This window comes from Diaphorina citri, unplaced genomic scaffold (genome assembly GCF_000475195.1).
Source record: "Diaphorina citri unplaced genomic scaffold, Diaci psyllid genome assembly version 1.1 scaffold1113, whole genome shotgun sequence".
Lineage (NCBI taxonomy): Eukaryota > Metazoa > Arthropoda > Insecta > Hemiptera > Psyllidae > Diaphorina > Diaphorina citri.
The window spans coordinates 87,842-102,457 of NW_007378542.1; the positions used below are offsets into that span (position 1 = coordinate 87,842).

Below are 14,616 nucleotides of genomic sequence, written 5' to 3' on the forward strand. Positions count from 1 at the left end.
GGGTACACTCAGTCTCGAAAGTATCGGCCTAAAATTTTCTTTCTTTTGTGTACAAAAAATGTTTTGGTCTTGGTTGTTTTAGTGTTGATAATTGAACGATTTTGTTTAAAACTTTATTCTTCATTTCATTTGATTTTAAATAACTTAGTATTTTAAAAAAGCAATAGGTTGGACTGCTGAAGTAATGACGTAAATTTGGACACAAATGTTGCCCTTTTTTAGAAGAGGTTTGATACATGGAACCGTAACAAAAGAGATCTTATCGTCCCGAAATCAAAGAGTGAAGGAAGACAGGATAGAAGAAAGCCAGCCGTTCCGAGAACGGACCCTATCTTTTCAGGATAAAGTCCGCCCCGGGCGGGAATCGAACCGGCGGCCTAGCACTTACAAGGCAGACGCGCTACCCTCCATTCTAACTAGGCTGGCTTTTAAATGACTTTCATTAAACTTCAATTGCATTGGCCTTAAGGAATGTTTACGTCCAAAATTACGTCATACTTACATGGTCTATTAAGGACCAGAAATGTTAAAAAGCTGAAATGTACATAAGTATGAATAGGATTACTAATAAAAACTAAGTATAAGGTGTGTATTTCTCTTATAACTTTGCATTTTATTTTTGTATTTTTTTCTTTATAGATTGACACACATTAGGTGCATTTTCCTTTTCGGGAACCTAAATGAATTCTTAAGTTGACAGATGGAAGGAAGTTACGGAAAATTAACAAGCGCTACCTCTCGTACAAAATCACGACAGTCATTTCCTAACCTTAGGCACCTACCTATATTGTTATTAAACCTATAAAATACACGAGAACTTGTTTAGACTGTTGGGGTAAAGGGAATTTTTAGTCTCATTCGAGCAGAATAAACAAGGTATATTCTGTTCTATTCTACTCTACTACTGTGTGGGACGATGAACGATGCACAAAATACAAGAGTTTCCATAAATTCCTTTCATCTGCCTAATTTCGTCATTCTAAAATAAATAAAATTTGATAAACGATATAACGAAAAAATAAAATGTAAACCTAGGTACCTAAAAATAGTGTCAATAATTTAGTTAAGTACACAGATATGTAACACTGAAGTTAAGCACGGATGAGCATGGTGTGTTCTTGAACTATCCACTGGGTTCACCATACGTATAATATTCGTTTTAATGACCTAACAGTCTTTGTGGATCCCATAAAAACCTTCATGCTGGTATTTGCAGATATCTTGAAGGTAATCCTGAAATCCTTTACCAATCTTATGACGGTTCTTATGAATATCTTGATGTTGGAAAATCTCCATCACTTAGTTGAGTTTATCATTTTCACTGTGGATTTAGGTAATATCCTTTGTCAGCCCTACGATCTTGGCTGGGAAAGTTGTGTCTTTGATGAAGAGAGTGATGTTGGGTGCCATAAAGTCCATCACTTGAATGATATTGACAAAGGTATTGATCAAAAAAGTGTCGATCTTGAAGAGAAAGATGGCTTCTACCATAAAGATAGTTTTGTCGGAGTTTATTTTTGTTCGTATGCCGAATTTTCTGTTTATCACCTTCGCGACGAATGTTATTGTAATGTTGTTTTCGTTGTTCATCGCTTGCGTGACGAATTTCATCGTAATTATGTTTACCAGTTTTACTCTGGGTTTCGTAGTCATTGTCATGGTTGTAATTATGTTTGTCAGTTTTATAATGGACTTCAGAAAATCCGTACTTATGTTTACCAGTTCTACCCTGGGTTTCGTCAAATCCAGTTTTATACAGGGTTTCGTCATATCTTGTATCTCTCAAACGACCCCGTTCTTCCGTCAGATAGTTAAGTAGCCTCGCCGAGATCAAGGTGTGTATTTGGCCTCGAGTGAGAGCCAGCGGGTGGGCCATACAATGAATTTCGTCAAATCCAGTTTTATATAGGGTTTCGTCAAAAGTACAGTCTCTCGAATGATCTCCAAATCTTGTATAGTCCCTCAAACGATCTCCGAATCTTGCATAGTCGTTCAAACGACCCCGTTGGTTCGTCAGTTGGTTAAGTAGCCTCGCCGAGATCAAGGTGTGTATTTGGCTTCGAGTGAGAGCCAGCAGGTGGACCATACATCAGAGCAGAGGCTCGAGGGTGGTGGTCTCACGTAGGTATGCTTCATGCTCTTCCATGTAGCGGGACTTTTCCGCGTCAGAACGGAACACCTCTGCAAAAAGGGGAAGGAGACGGATTAGTTTGTTTAGCCCAAGAGTCTGACTCTTAACCCGGAGGTGCTGGCTTCGAATCCCGGCCAGGACGGAAATTTTCTAACCAAACGTTCTTGGATAGGCATGGATGTAAAAAAATGTGCCTTGCAGTAATGCGAAAGCGGTGCCGTGGTAATAAAAAAAGTTTGTTTACCCAGCAACAAGTGGTTGAAGTGTTTAAATTCGTGTTTACAATTTGTGTTAATTCATCTCGGGATGTCAGACCGAATGTCAAATAAAATAAGTGTTTAAATTTGTCACATTCCATCCTGATTCAAAATGGCGGGGCTTCAAGTCATGCCACTTATGCCGCGCTCATTCCGTACAAAGGCCGGTTCAACCACTAGTATTCTATACAAAACCGGATCTATCCATACTTACTCTTGTCTGTCGCCTCCCAGCCAATATGTTCTCCAGTCCTGGCATTCTCCTCTTCCAGCCACTTGTACAGGGGTTCAAAATACTGGAGTAGGGCACTCGCATCCATTTCCCTCTGGCCGGTAATGGCCTCCATGGCATCAGGCCATGGCTTGGAGGATCCCATGGCCAGCATGTTCTTCAGGAGGTTCCCGGCCTCGGTGGAACGGTATATGTCACATTCGTGCAGAGGCTGCTTGGATGGGTCGTTGGGGTCGAATTCACCGGCCTTTAAAAGAGGAAATGTCACTATTAGAATCAAGCGTGCCGGCAGACAGACGCGTGAACGTCAAGAGTCTAAAGTGACACACGTCACAACGTCCGATTTTTTTTTTTTTAATAGGTTTGACAGAGGGAGCTGTAACTGCTAAGGTCTTACCATCCCCAAATCGAAAAGAGAATGAAGACAGGATAGAAGAGCCAGCCGTTTCCGAGAAGGGGCTTTTTCCGTTTAAAAAAAAACCCGCCCCGGGGGGGGGGGGGAATCGAACCCAAGCGCTTACAAGGCAGACGCGCTACCCTACAACCTAACTAGGCTGGAAAAGATATCTTACCTTCTCACAGAGAGCTCTATGGAATTGGAACTGAATGACAAAGGACACAAAGTATCGAATGTAAGGGACAGAGGCGACGATGTGGTACTTTGCACCCGGGTCAAAGTCATCCTCGGAACGGTGGGTTGGGGGTTCGACTCCCTGGTAGTCATGTCTGCAATGAAGAAAACAGATATATACGTCTCATTAGTCTTCTCCTTTTTCTTCGCCTTTTCCCGTGTACAGACGGGGTCGGCGTTTTTCCTCAGCCTCTCAATCAGCCCTGGCTAGGGTGATTGCTTTGGGCTGACATTTGATTTTGGCTACAAATTGAACGAGTGGATGCCCCTCGCACTCAACCTTTGCTATTTCTTTAGCAAGGGAAATTCAGGCTGGTATACTCCCTGTTTAAAGTCCCCTAGCCAGACTAAGCTGGTCTACTCCCTGTTTAACGTCCCCCAGCCAGCAGTATAAACCGGGTATATTATATTCTATTTTATTCACTCACCTCAGTTTCCACCAGTGTTTGTTATACTCCTCATGACTAATGTCCTTCTTGAACACCCCCCAGCGCCACAAGTCCATCATGATATTGACAAAGGTATTGATCAAAAAAGTGTCGATCTTGAAGAGAAAGATGGCTTCTACCATAAAGATAGTTTTGTCGGAGTTTATTTTTGTTCGTATGCCGAATTTTCTGTTTATCACCTTCGCGACGAATGTTATTGTAATGTTGTTTTCGTTGTTCATCGCTTGCGTGACGAATTTCATCGTAATTATGTTTACCAGTTTTACTCTGGGTTTCGTAGTCATTGTCATGGTTGTAATTATGTTTGTCAGTTTTATAATGGACTTCAGAACTAATCATGCCCCAAATCCATTGGCTACTCCAAGAAATGTATGTAGTTTCAAGAATTATGTATATTCATCAATTATTTCTGTACGTGTGTTTGTGTGTATTATGTAGGTAGGTACCTATGTAGTTATCTAAACGTGAAACTGTGTCCACACATAGTCGACCGGCCGTCGATCGACGAGCTAAATCCGTGTTATCAAGGCAGTGTGGACGGTTCAGGCGACATCAAACGATGGCCGGTCGACTATGTGTGAACACAGCTTTCGGTCCTAGAACCTTGAAAATTGGCATGCTCTCAATAACTTTACCGAAGTTGGATACACGAGTTTTAACAAGTATGGGTACTAACGCGGACTTCTGTCATCTGCGTGAATTCACTCTCTCGGTAAAGGCGCGTTCCCACTTGTCGTTCGGAATAAGAATCGTGTGGTGTGTGGTGGAAACACTCTCATTTAAATTACATTGCTTACAGGACATTCGGAAAATCGTGTGAAACTCACGAGTCTCACAAGTGGGAACGGGACGAATTTCTGCATCGCAAGCAAGCGCATTACCACTGAGCCAACCGTGCCCGCTAAGCCAATCTCTGCTACCCAAGATTCGTAGAAGCTTAACCCATCCTTTAGGGCTGTCTAGCCCCTACAACTAAGCCTCAGATTGGGCTTTTTGTGTATGGGGTTAAGCTCTGCTACCCAACCCCGCGTATTCTTACCAGGATTCGCTCCTTCGCGGAACGCCATCGGCTGGTCCTTATACTGGATGAAATACTCGACATGCCCCATCTCGTGATGAATCGTAAACAGATCTTCCTCATTCACTCTCGTACACATCTTAATCCTGAAGTCTTTGCCATCGTGAAAGTCCCACGCCGACGCATGGCAGACCACTTCCCGGCCCTGGGGCTTCTCGAGCATAGAGCGTTCCCAAAATTCGGGAGGCATGGCGCTCATGTTGATCGAGGTGAAAAACTCTTCGGCGGTGCGGAACATTTTGTGCACCGTGTAGCCCTGGGGAGTTCAGAAATAGAGTAGAATATACCCTGTTTATACTGCCGAAATGAGACCGAAAAGTCCCTTTATTCCCGCAGTCTAAACAAGGTCATCGAAAGAAACAGACATCCTTAAGAAAACTAAAGGTGTGTCCCCACATAGACGACCGGCCGTCGATTGACGAGGAAAATCTGTGTTGTCGAAGCAGTGTAGACGTGTCCGTCGACGTCGATCGATGACCGGTCTATGTGTGGACATACCTTGATGGTCGGGTCCACAAACTGCGTTTAAACTCACTCTTGTGGACCTGGCCGTTAGAGAATTAAGGTTAACATCCTTTGAGAACGCGCACCTTGGGTCGGAAAACATTGATCAATGGCAAGAGACAGCACAAGACACAAGTCTGTGGAGGAGCATAGGAGCTCTGTTTAGGATAAAATCCCTCTCGGGCGGGAATCGAACCCGCGACCTAGCGCTTACAAAATCTTACCTGTCTCACTAGTTCGGCAGAAACATCAGGTGGTGTCTTTTCAGGATAAGGTACCACGATGTCGTAGATGTTACCCCAAGTCTGAGCCCACATATTACCTGGGGAACATATAGAACTCAAAATTAATCGGCAATCCTAAGGTGTGAATCTAAAGATTGGGGAATCCATGGGATAAAGGGCGTTTTTAACACAAAATGAGTTATTCGTCAATTTCTGAGGCCGGCCACTCACTATCAAGAAGACCTGACTGGTTATGCGGTTATGCCTAAGCTTCTTCACAACTTTTGTGGACATCACAACATTACTAAGTACCTCCTTTACTATAATTCTCATCTACTTGTATCATCAATCTTACACTGGTAATGCCGCCACTGGTCGCTACTCGATTAAAGTAGCTATACTTAATCCTCACGAAGCTGAGTGCACTCCAAACACAGTCGAAAAAACTCCGACCCTCCGGGAATCAAACCCGGGACCTCCGGAGTGACTCACCCAACAGATGTGGTTTCTCTCTATAGTCCGTCAATAAATTTTATCGATTGTTTCTCTCTATAGTCCGTCAATAAATTTCATTGATTCTTTCTCTCTATAGTCCGTCAATAAATTTTATTGATTGTTTCCCTTGGTCCGTCAGTAAATTGTTTCTTTCTATAGTCCGTCAATAATTTTTTTTGATTGTTTCTCTCTATAGTCCGTCAATAAATTTTATTGATTGTTTCCCTCTATAGTCCGTTAGTAAATTTTATTGATTATTTCTCTCTATAGTCTGTCAATAAATTTTATTGTTTCTCTCTAAAGTCCGTCAATAAATTTTATTGATTGTTCCTCTATCCTCTCTAGTCCCAGAATTCTTCAAGGGCATTGAAATCCGGAGTTATATATCCGGAGAAGTGAGTTATGCTTATCACGGTTACGGATAACCCAATTCAGATTCCACAAGTCACGAGTTATTCTCGGATGATTAAATTAAAGTCGAATATCTATGCGAGATTTCCGCGAGAAGGAATAATTCCTAGAATTTCCAATTTGCATGTGGAGTCATACGCTATTTTTTTCCATTCCCAGTAAAATTCATCCGTTTGTGGATACAGTGCCCTTAATAATTCTTTCGTTCATTCGTTGTTTGGAGGTCGTGATATAACAACCGAGTTCATTTGGACAGAAATTCAGTGAATTTGAGGGATTTTTAAGCGAATTTTGAACAGAAGATCGCATTATTTGGCACTGCAGTGTGTTTGAATTGCAATCCCGGGATTGAGCTAGACAGGTAAGCACGTTTCACGTTTTCGAGGTTAGTCACAAGTAGTAATGACACCGGATCTAAATGTCCTTGGTCCTTAAGACCTACTATTCTTTAGTAACAGGTGATTTATGCAGACTTAGTTAGAATTTCAGATTACGGTTTTTTGGCACATCCACTAAAAACGCACATCACTTAAATTAACTCTCTTCTCATGGAAAATTTGGAACATCCACTAAAACAGATTCCTCATTTCGTAGGTAGGTACTCATCTAGGTACCTATATGTACACTACCTCACCTAGTACATATGTACCTACTCTGACCTTAACTATTAGGACCATTAGGTAAATGTGAGTCTAATGGACAGTTGTATACCAGCCTGAATTTCCCTTGCTAAAGAAATAGGGAAGCTTGAGAGCGAAGGGCATCCACTCGTAAAATTTTTGTAGCCAAAACCAAATGTTAGCCCAAAGCAATCACCCTAGCTAGGGCTGATTGAGAGACTGACGAAAAACGGCGAGGAAGAAGAAGAAGGACTGGCTAACAGCCTGTTAAGTTCCACATTTGATCTGTATAGGCTTAACAGGGTTGTTAGCTATTAGGGACCAAAAAGAAGGTTGGTGAAACCCATCCACAGGGTTATTACCTGGTTCAAGGGTTAGGTTGCAATTCTTTTCGTTCTTATGCTGGCAGACCTTGGCTGTGCTGTAAATGGATTCCATGTCCGATTGGATTTTCTCCAACTGAAAGTATAGATAGAGATCAATATCAAGTACAGTCGAACCTGGATATAAGAGAATCCAGGGGACCATCCTTTTTTTCTCTTATATCCAGATTGCCACTAATGAGTTATTCGTCAATTTCTGAGGCCGGCCACTCACTATCAAGAAGACCTGACTGGTTATGCGGTTATGCCTAAGCTTCTTCACAACTTTTGTGGACATCACAACATTACTAAGTACCTCCTTTACTATAATTCTCATCTACTTGTATCATCAATCTTACACTGGTAATGCCGCCACTGGTCGCTACTCGATTAAAGTAGCTATACTTAATCCTCACGAAGCTGAGTGCACTCCAAACACAGTCGAAAAAACTCCGACCCTCCGGGAATCAAACCCGGGACCTCCGGAGTGACTCACCCAACAGATGTGCTGGAATAGGTCCTCTTCGGTTCACCACTTTGTCTCCATACTTCTCATTCAGACGCCGTCTGGTATAGTATTTGAATAATAATAAGTTATAAGACGAAACATCTGATCTAGTGTAACCGCAGCTTAAAGCAGTGTTGATGGTACATAGACTTACATGTTAGTGCAACCATAAGTAATGATTTAATAGTGAGATATGCGAGGACGAATGAAGACCCGTTCCCACTTGTGAGACTCGTGAGTTTCACACGATTTTCCTTCTATATGTTCCCCAGGTAATATGTGGGCTCAGACTTGGGGTAACATCTACGACATCGTGGTACCTTATCCTGAAAAGACACCACCTGATGTTTCTGCCGAACTAGTGAGACAGGTAAGATTTTGTAAGCGCTAGGTCGCGGGTTCGATTCCCGCCCGAGAGGGATTTTATCCTAAACAGAGCTCCTATGCTCCTCCACAGACTTGTGTCTTGTGCTGTCTCTTGCCATTGATCAATGTTTTCCGACCCAATTTCACCAAGGATGTTGACCTTAATTCTCTAATGGCTAGGTCCACAAGAGTGAGTTTAAACGCAGTTTCTGGACCCGACCATCAAGGTATGTCCACACATAGACCGGTCATCGATCGACGTCGACGGACACGTCTACACTGCTTCGACAACACAGATTTTCCTCGTCAATCGACGGCCGGTCGTCTATGTGGGGACACACCTTTAGTTTTCTTAAGGATGTCTGTTTCTTTCGATGACCTTGTTTAGACTGCGGGAATAAAGGGACTTTTCGGTCTCATTTCGGCAGTATAAACAGGGTATATTCTACTCTATTTCTGAACTCCCCAGGGCTACACGGTGCACAAAATGTTCCGCACCGCCGAAGAGTTTTTCACCTCGATCAACATGAGCGCCATGCCTCCCGAATTTTGTACCTAATAACTATTCAAATTTGTAAGTAACACAAAGTGCCTCAAGGCAAACGTTCAATATGGGGAAACTTTTGATAAGTACTGTAGATGTAGGTTTTGATATGTAGGTATTGTTTCAAATAGTAAGTATGTCAATTGCGATTTCCATCTACTCTTTCCTTTTTTTGAAAGTGTCTCAATTTTCGACAATTTTTGTGATTTTTCATTTTGTGTATTCCCTCATAACCTTTTCTTTTATTTTTTGTATGTTTACCTATACCTATTCGTATGGGTTTGAATGCCCCTACGTCCTAAATATGTTAGTACAGTCGAACCTCGATATAAGAGAAACTGGATTTAGTGGCAATCTGGATATAAGAGAAAAAAAGGATGGTCCCCTGGATTCTCTTATATCCAGGTTCGACTGTACTTGATATTGATCTCTCAGAGATCAATATCAAGTACAGTCGAACCTGGATATAAGAGAATCCAGGGGACCATCCTTTTTTTCTCTTATATCCAGATTGCCACTAAGTCCAGTTTCTCTTATATCGAGGTTCGACTGTACTAACATATTTAGGACGTAGGGGGCATTCAAACCCATACGAATAGGTTAGGTAAACATACAAAAAATAAAAGAAAATGATATGAGGGAATACACAAAATGAAAAATCACAAGAATTGTCGAAAATTGAGACACTTTCAAAAAAAAGGAAAGGGTAGATGGAAATCGCAATTTACATACTTACTATTTGAAACAATACCTAAATATATCAAAACCTACACCTACGGTTACCTATCAAAAGTTTCCCGATATTGAACGTTTGCCTTGAGGCACTTTGTGTTACAAATTTGAATAGTTATTACTTTTTACTTTTTGTTTCCATTCGACAAATTTAAAGTTTACATAAGTAGATAGGTGTTACAGCCTCTTCTCTTGGCATTCAAGCATCCCACAAAAAAAAAAAAACCTTTCCCCAATGTCATGACGTAGGTGTAATATTAAAATGGGAAAACCTTTCAAAACTTAGTTAGGTATTTCGGTACTGTGACGTCAAAATTTTGCATGTATCTTTTACCTTCTGGAATTTCTCATATGGCAACGCAGCACTACCCAGGATGGAGTACATTTTGTACTGACGGCGCAGGTCCTGGTTGGAATAGGTTTGCCACGGGTATTTGATGAGCTCCTTCCATTGGTCCTTGGTGAACTGGGCATGTTCCGCGGATTTATTCATCTGAAATCACACCACGGTTGTCAAATAAATAGGAAGGTCCCGAAAGCGAAGAGTGAAGTAAAGTTGTGCCGGCCTAGATATGTATAGCTTGGACAGGAGAAAGCCAGCCGTTCCGAGAACGAATCTTATCTGTTTCGGATTAGATCCGCCCCAGGCGAGAATCGAACCCGCGATCTACAGCTTACAAGGCAGACGGGCTACCCTCCAAGCTAACTAGGCTGGCTAAAGGTAAATTTAAAATTAGAAGAAACGAGCAAATTTTCAAAGCATAGTTTTCGACCACAAAGGACCCGTGGCGTGAGTGGACACAAATTCTGAAGATTGTATGGCTCCCAAAAAGAGAATCACATTTCCTGTAATGTTTTGCCTAAAAGTTTCCCTTGTTAAACGATGAAAACAATGTCTGTAAGGTAGCGGATTCGATTCCCGCCTGGGGCGAACTTAATCGTAAATCTGGCTACTAATAAGGATAATTATCCTGTCAGTTAGATCGACCATTCTTTATGCTGCATAAAGTCCTTCCTCTTTGCCGGGATGGCAAACCGGTATTTCCTCATAATATTGTAGGCAATGTCGTTCAGCCACACTACCATCACGTCACTAGAGCTCACGTGACGTGATGATATAGTGTGTTTCTACCCCCTCACCTTAACTTCCAAGTTATGGTCGGTAATATTGGTGGCGTAGGCCCACTCCGCCTTGTAGCCGTCGTTCAGATAGTGTCCCGTCTTTCGGCTGGCTCTTCTATCCTGTCTTCATTCTCTTTTCGATTTGGGGATGGTAAGACCTTAGCAGTTACAGCTCCCTCTGTCAAACCTATTAAAAAAAAAAAAATCGGACGTTGTGACGTGTGTCACTTTAGACTCTTGACGTTCACGCGTCTGTCTGCCGGCACGCTTGATTCTAATAGTGACATTTCCTCTTTTAAAGGCCGGTGAATTCGACCCCAACGACCCATCCAAGCAGCCTCTGCACGAATGTGACATATACCGTTCCACCGAGGCCGGGAACCTCCTGAAGAACATGCTGGCCATGGGATCCTCCAAGCCATGGCCTGATGCCATGGAGGCCATTACCGGCCAGAGGGAAATGGATGCGAGTGCCCTACTCCAGTATTTTGAACCCCTGTACAAGTGGCTGGAAGAGGAGAATGCCAGGACTGGAGAACATATTGGCTGGGAGGCGACAGACAAGAGTAAGTATGGATAGATCCGTTTTTGTATAGAATACTAGTGGTTGAACCGGCCTTTGTACGGAATGAGCGCGGCATGAGTGGCATGACTTGAAGCGCCGCCATTTTGAATCAGGATGGAATGTGACAAATTTAAACACTTATTTTATTAAACATTCGGTCTGACATCCCGAGATGAATTAACACGAATTTAAACACTTCAACCACTTGTTGCTGGGTAAACAAACTTTTTTTATTACCACGGCACCGCTTTCGCATTACTGCAAGGCACATTTTTTTACATCCATGCCTATCCAAGAACGTTTGGTTAGAAAATTTCCGTCCTGGCCGGGATTCGAAGCCAGCACCTCCGGGTTAAGAGTCAGACTCTTGGGCTAAACAAACTAATCCGTCTCCTTCCCCTTTTTGCAGAGGTGTTCCGTTCTGACGCGGAAAAGTCCCGCTACATGGAAGAGCATGAAGCATACCTACGTGAGACCACCACCCTCGAGCCTCTGCTCTGATGTATGGTCCACCTGCTGGCTCTCACTCGAAGCCAAATACACACCTTGATCTCGGCGAGGCTACTTAACCAACTGACGAACCAACGGGGTCGTTTGAACGACTATGCAAGATTCGGAGATCGTTTGAGGGACTATACAAGATTTGGAGATCATTCGAGAGACTGTACTTTTGACGAAACCCTATATAAAACTGGATTTGACGAAATTCAATGTATGGTCCACCTGCTGGCTCTCACTCGAGGCCAAATACACACCTTGATCTCGGCGAGGCTACTTAACTATCTGACGGAAGAACGGGGTCGTTTGAGAGATACAAGATTTAGCGAAACCCAGGGTAGAACTGGTAAACATAAGTACGGATTTTCTGAAGTCCATTATAAAACTGACAAACATAATTACAACCATGACAATACTTTCAGTTGGAGAAAATCCAGTCGGACATGGAATCCATTTACAGCACAGCCAAGATCTGCCAGCATAAGAACGAAAAGAATTGCAACCTAACCCTTGAACCAGGTAATAACCCTGTGGATGGGTTTAACCAACTTTCTTTTTGGTCCCTAATAGCTAACAGCCCTGTTAAGCCTATACAGATCAAATGTAGAACTTAACAGGCTGTTAGCCAGTACTTCTTCTTCTTCTCCTCCTAGCTAGGGTGATTGCTTTGGGCTGACATTTGATTTTGGCAAAAAAAATTTACGACTGGATGCCCCTCGCACTCAACCATTGCTATTTCTTTAGTAAGGGAAATTCAGGCTGGTATACTCCCTGTTTAATGTGCCCCACAGCCAGACTAAGCTGGTCTACTCCCTGTTTAACGTCCCTGAGCCAGTCCATTCGCCAAACTAATGCTTTCAAATCTGGTTTTCTCCCCCCCATCAGAACTGACGGAAATTTTCATCGGGAGCAGAGATCCTGAGGAGCTACGCCACTACTGGACGGAATTCAGGAAGAAGAGCGGAAAACAAGTGCGAAATCACTACAAGCAGTATGTGGATCTGGAGAACGAAGTGGCTGTCAAGAACAGTAAGTAAAACATCACAGGACTTTCCTTATCCTATTGAATTATGTCGAAAACCGCAAAAATTCCGTCAACCGCTGCACCGATCTTAACCAAAAGAGTCGTGTTGCATCCTTATCACATTTGCTGACTATACGAGTAGGTACATACGTAGGTATGTTATGTAGCTATGTTATTTTCAATGCTACGTTATTTGGTTAATGAATGTTTCTTTCTCTTCAACTTGTGTCCAGATTTCACGGATGCTGCGGAATACTGGCTGGACGCATACGATACTCCGGACTTTCGCGATCAGGTGGCCAAACTCTGGGACCAGATCCGGCCTCTATATCTGCAGATCCATGCGTATACCAGACGGCGTCTGAATGAGAAGTATGGAGACAAAGTGGTGAACCGAAGAGGACCTATTCCAGCACATCTGTTGGGTGAGTCACATTTACAACCTCCGTGGCCGAGTGGGCTTGCACTCCGGAGGTCCCGGGTTTGATTCCCGGAGGGTCGGAGTTTTTTCGACTGTGTTTGGAGTGCAAGTGCACTCAGCTTCGTGAGGACAATTATGTATAGCTACTTTAATCGAGTAGCGACCAGTGGCGGCATTACCAGTGTAAGATTACCAAGTCAAGAAAGTTTGACCGCGCTACTAGAGATATTATACGCGACAGGGAAAGTAGCCGTTTTCAGGTAGTTGTAGACAGACAACTTTGGAAGCGGAAAAGCCAACAAAAGGTGCCGCACCCGAAGAGGGGATAGACTAAAAGAGAAATACTCTTAAAAGTCTTTGAAAACCTAAGAGGAAGGGACAACTTTGTGAGAAGAACTTTTGGGGAGAAATACTCTTGAAAGTCTTTGAAAACCTAAGAGGAAGGGACGACTTTGTGAGAAGAACTTTTGGGGAGAAATACTCTTAAAGGTACTCTTAAAATTATATGGACTATAACCTATAACTGCGATTAGAGACACAATACTTCCCAGTTCGGTGGTGGGTCAACACGAGAACTCCAGAAAGTAACCCGTTGAAATATTTGCAATCGAAAAACGAGTATAAATTTTTGTCGGGATGGTGGGAACCTTCTGCATGACAAGCAAGCGCACATCACCGCTGGGCTAACCGATGGTGGGATTCGAACCCGGGTCCTTCTGCGTGGCAAGCAAGCGCATTACCACTGAGCTAACCGTGCCCGCTAAGGCAATCTCTGCTACCCAAGATCCGTAGAAGCTTAACCCATCCTTTAGGGCTGTCTAGCCCCTACAAGTAAGCCTCAGATTGGGCTTTTTGTGTATGGAGTTAAGCTCTGCTACCCAACCCCGCGTATTCTTACCAGGATTCGCTCCTTCGCGGAACGCCATCGGCTGATCCTTATACTGGATGAAATACTCCACATGCCCCATCTCGTGATGAATCGTAAACAGATCTTCCTCATTCACTCTCGTACACATCTTAATCCTGAAGTCTTTGCCATCGTGAAAGTCCCACGCCGACGCATGGCAGACCACTTCCCGGCCCTGGGGCTTCTCGAGCATAGAGCGTTCCCAAAATTCGGGAGGCATGGCGCTCATGTTGATCGAGGTGAAAAACTCTTCGGCGGTGCGGAACATTTTGTGCACCGTGTAGCCCTGGGCAGTTCAGAAATATACCTTGTTTATACTGCCGAAATGAGACTGAAAAGTCCTTTTATTCCCGCAGTCTAAACAAGGTCATCTAAAGAAACAGACATCCTTAAGAAAACCAAAGGTGTGTCCACACATAGACGACCGGCCGTCGATTGACGAGGAAAATCTGTGTTGTCGAAGCAGTGTAGACGTGTCCGTCGACGTCGATCGATGACCGGTCTATGTGTGGACATACCTTGATGGTCGGGTCCA

The 14,616-nt window shown here is 43.2% G+C and overlaps 3 protein-coding genes across 3 annotated transcripts; all 3 read right to left on the reverse strand.

The window, feature by feature from the left end:
* Positions 1–588: 588 nt before the first annotated feature.
* On the reverse strand, positions 589–1,796 carry LOC113469520. Its single transcript, XM_026827299.1, has 2 exons — positions 1,355–1,796; positions 589–1,324 (listed from the first exon to the last, which is right to left on the reverse strand). Exons 1-2 carry the CDS (start codon positions 1,768–1,770, stop codon positions 1,300–1,302), a joined length of 441 nt encoding a protein of 146 aa, XP_026683100.1. The 5' UTR covers positions 1,771–1,796; the 3' UTR covers positions 589–1,299.
* LOC103514272 (angiotensin-converting enzyme) lies at positions 830–10,765 on the reverse strand (the record flags this gene model as incomplete). Its single annotated transcript, XM_008479141.3, is given in 10 exon segments — positions 830–2,181; positions 2,603–2,867; positions 3,193–3,346; positions 3,680–3,923; positions 4,740–5,034; positions 5,507–5,604; positions 7,891–8,004; positions 8,362–8,437; positions 9,879–10,037; positions 10,685–10,765. Coding segments are annotated over 10 exon segments (1,578 nt in total), but the record flags the coding sequence as incomplete, so codon positions are not given.
* Positions 10,766–13,977: 3,212 nt separating this feature from the next.
* Positions 13,978–14,389, reverse strand: LOC113469521 (angiotensin-converting enzyme-like). Its single transcript, XM_026827300.1, has one exon. It carries the CDS (start codon positions 14,347–14,349, stop codon positions 13,993–13,995), a length of 357 nt encoding a protein of 118 aa, XP_026683101.1. The 5' UTR covers positions 14,350–14,389; the 3' UTR covers positions 13,978–13,992.
* Positions 14,390–14,616: the final 227 nt, after the last annotated feature.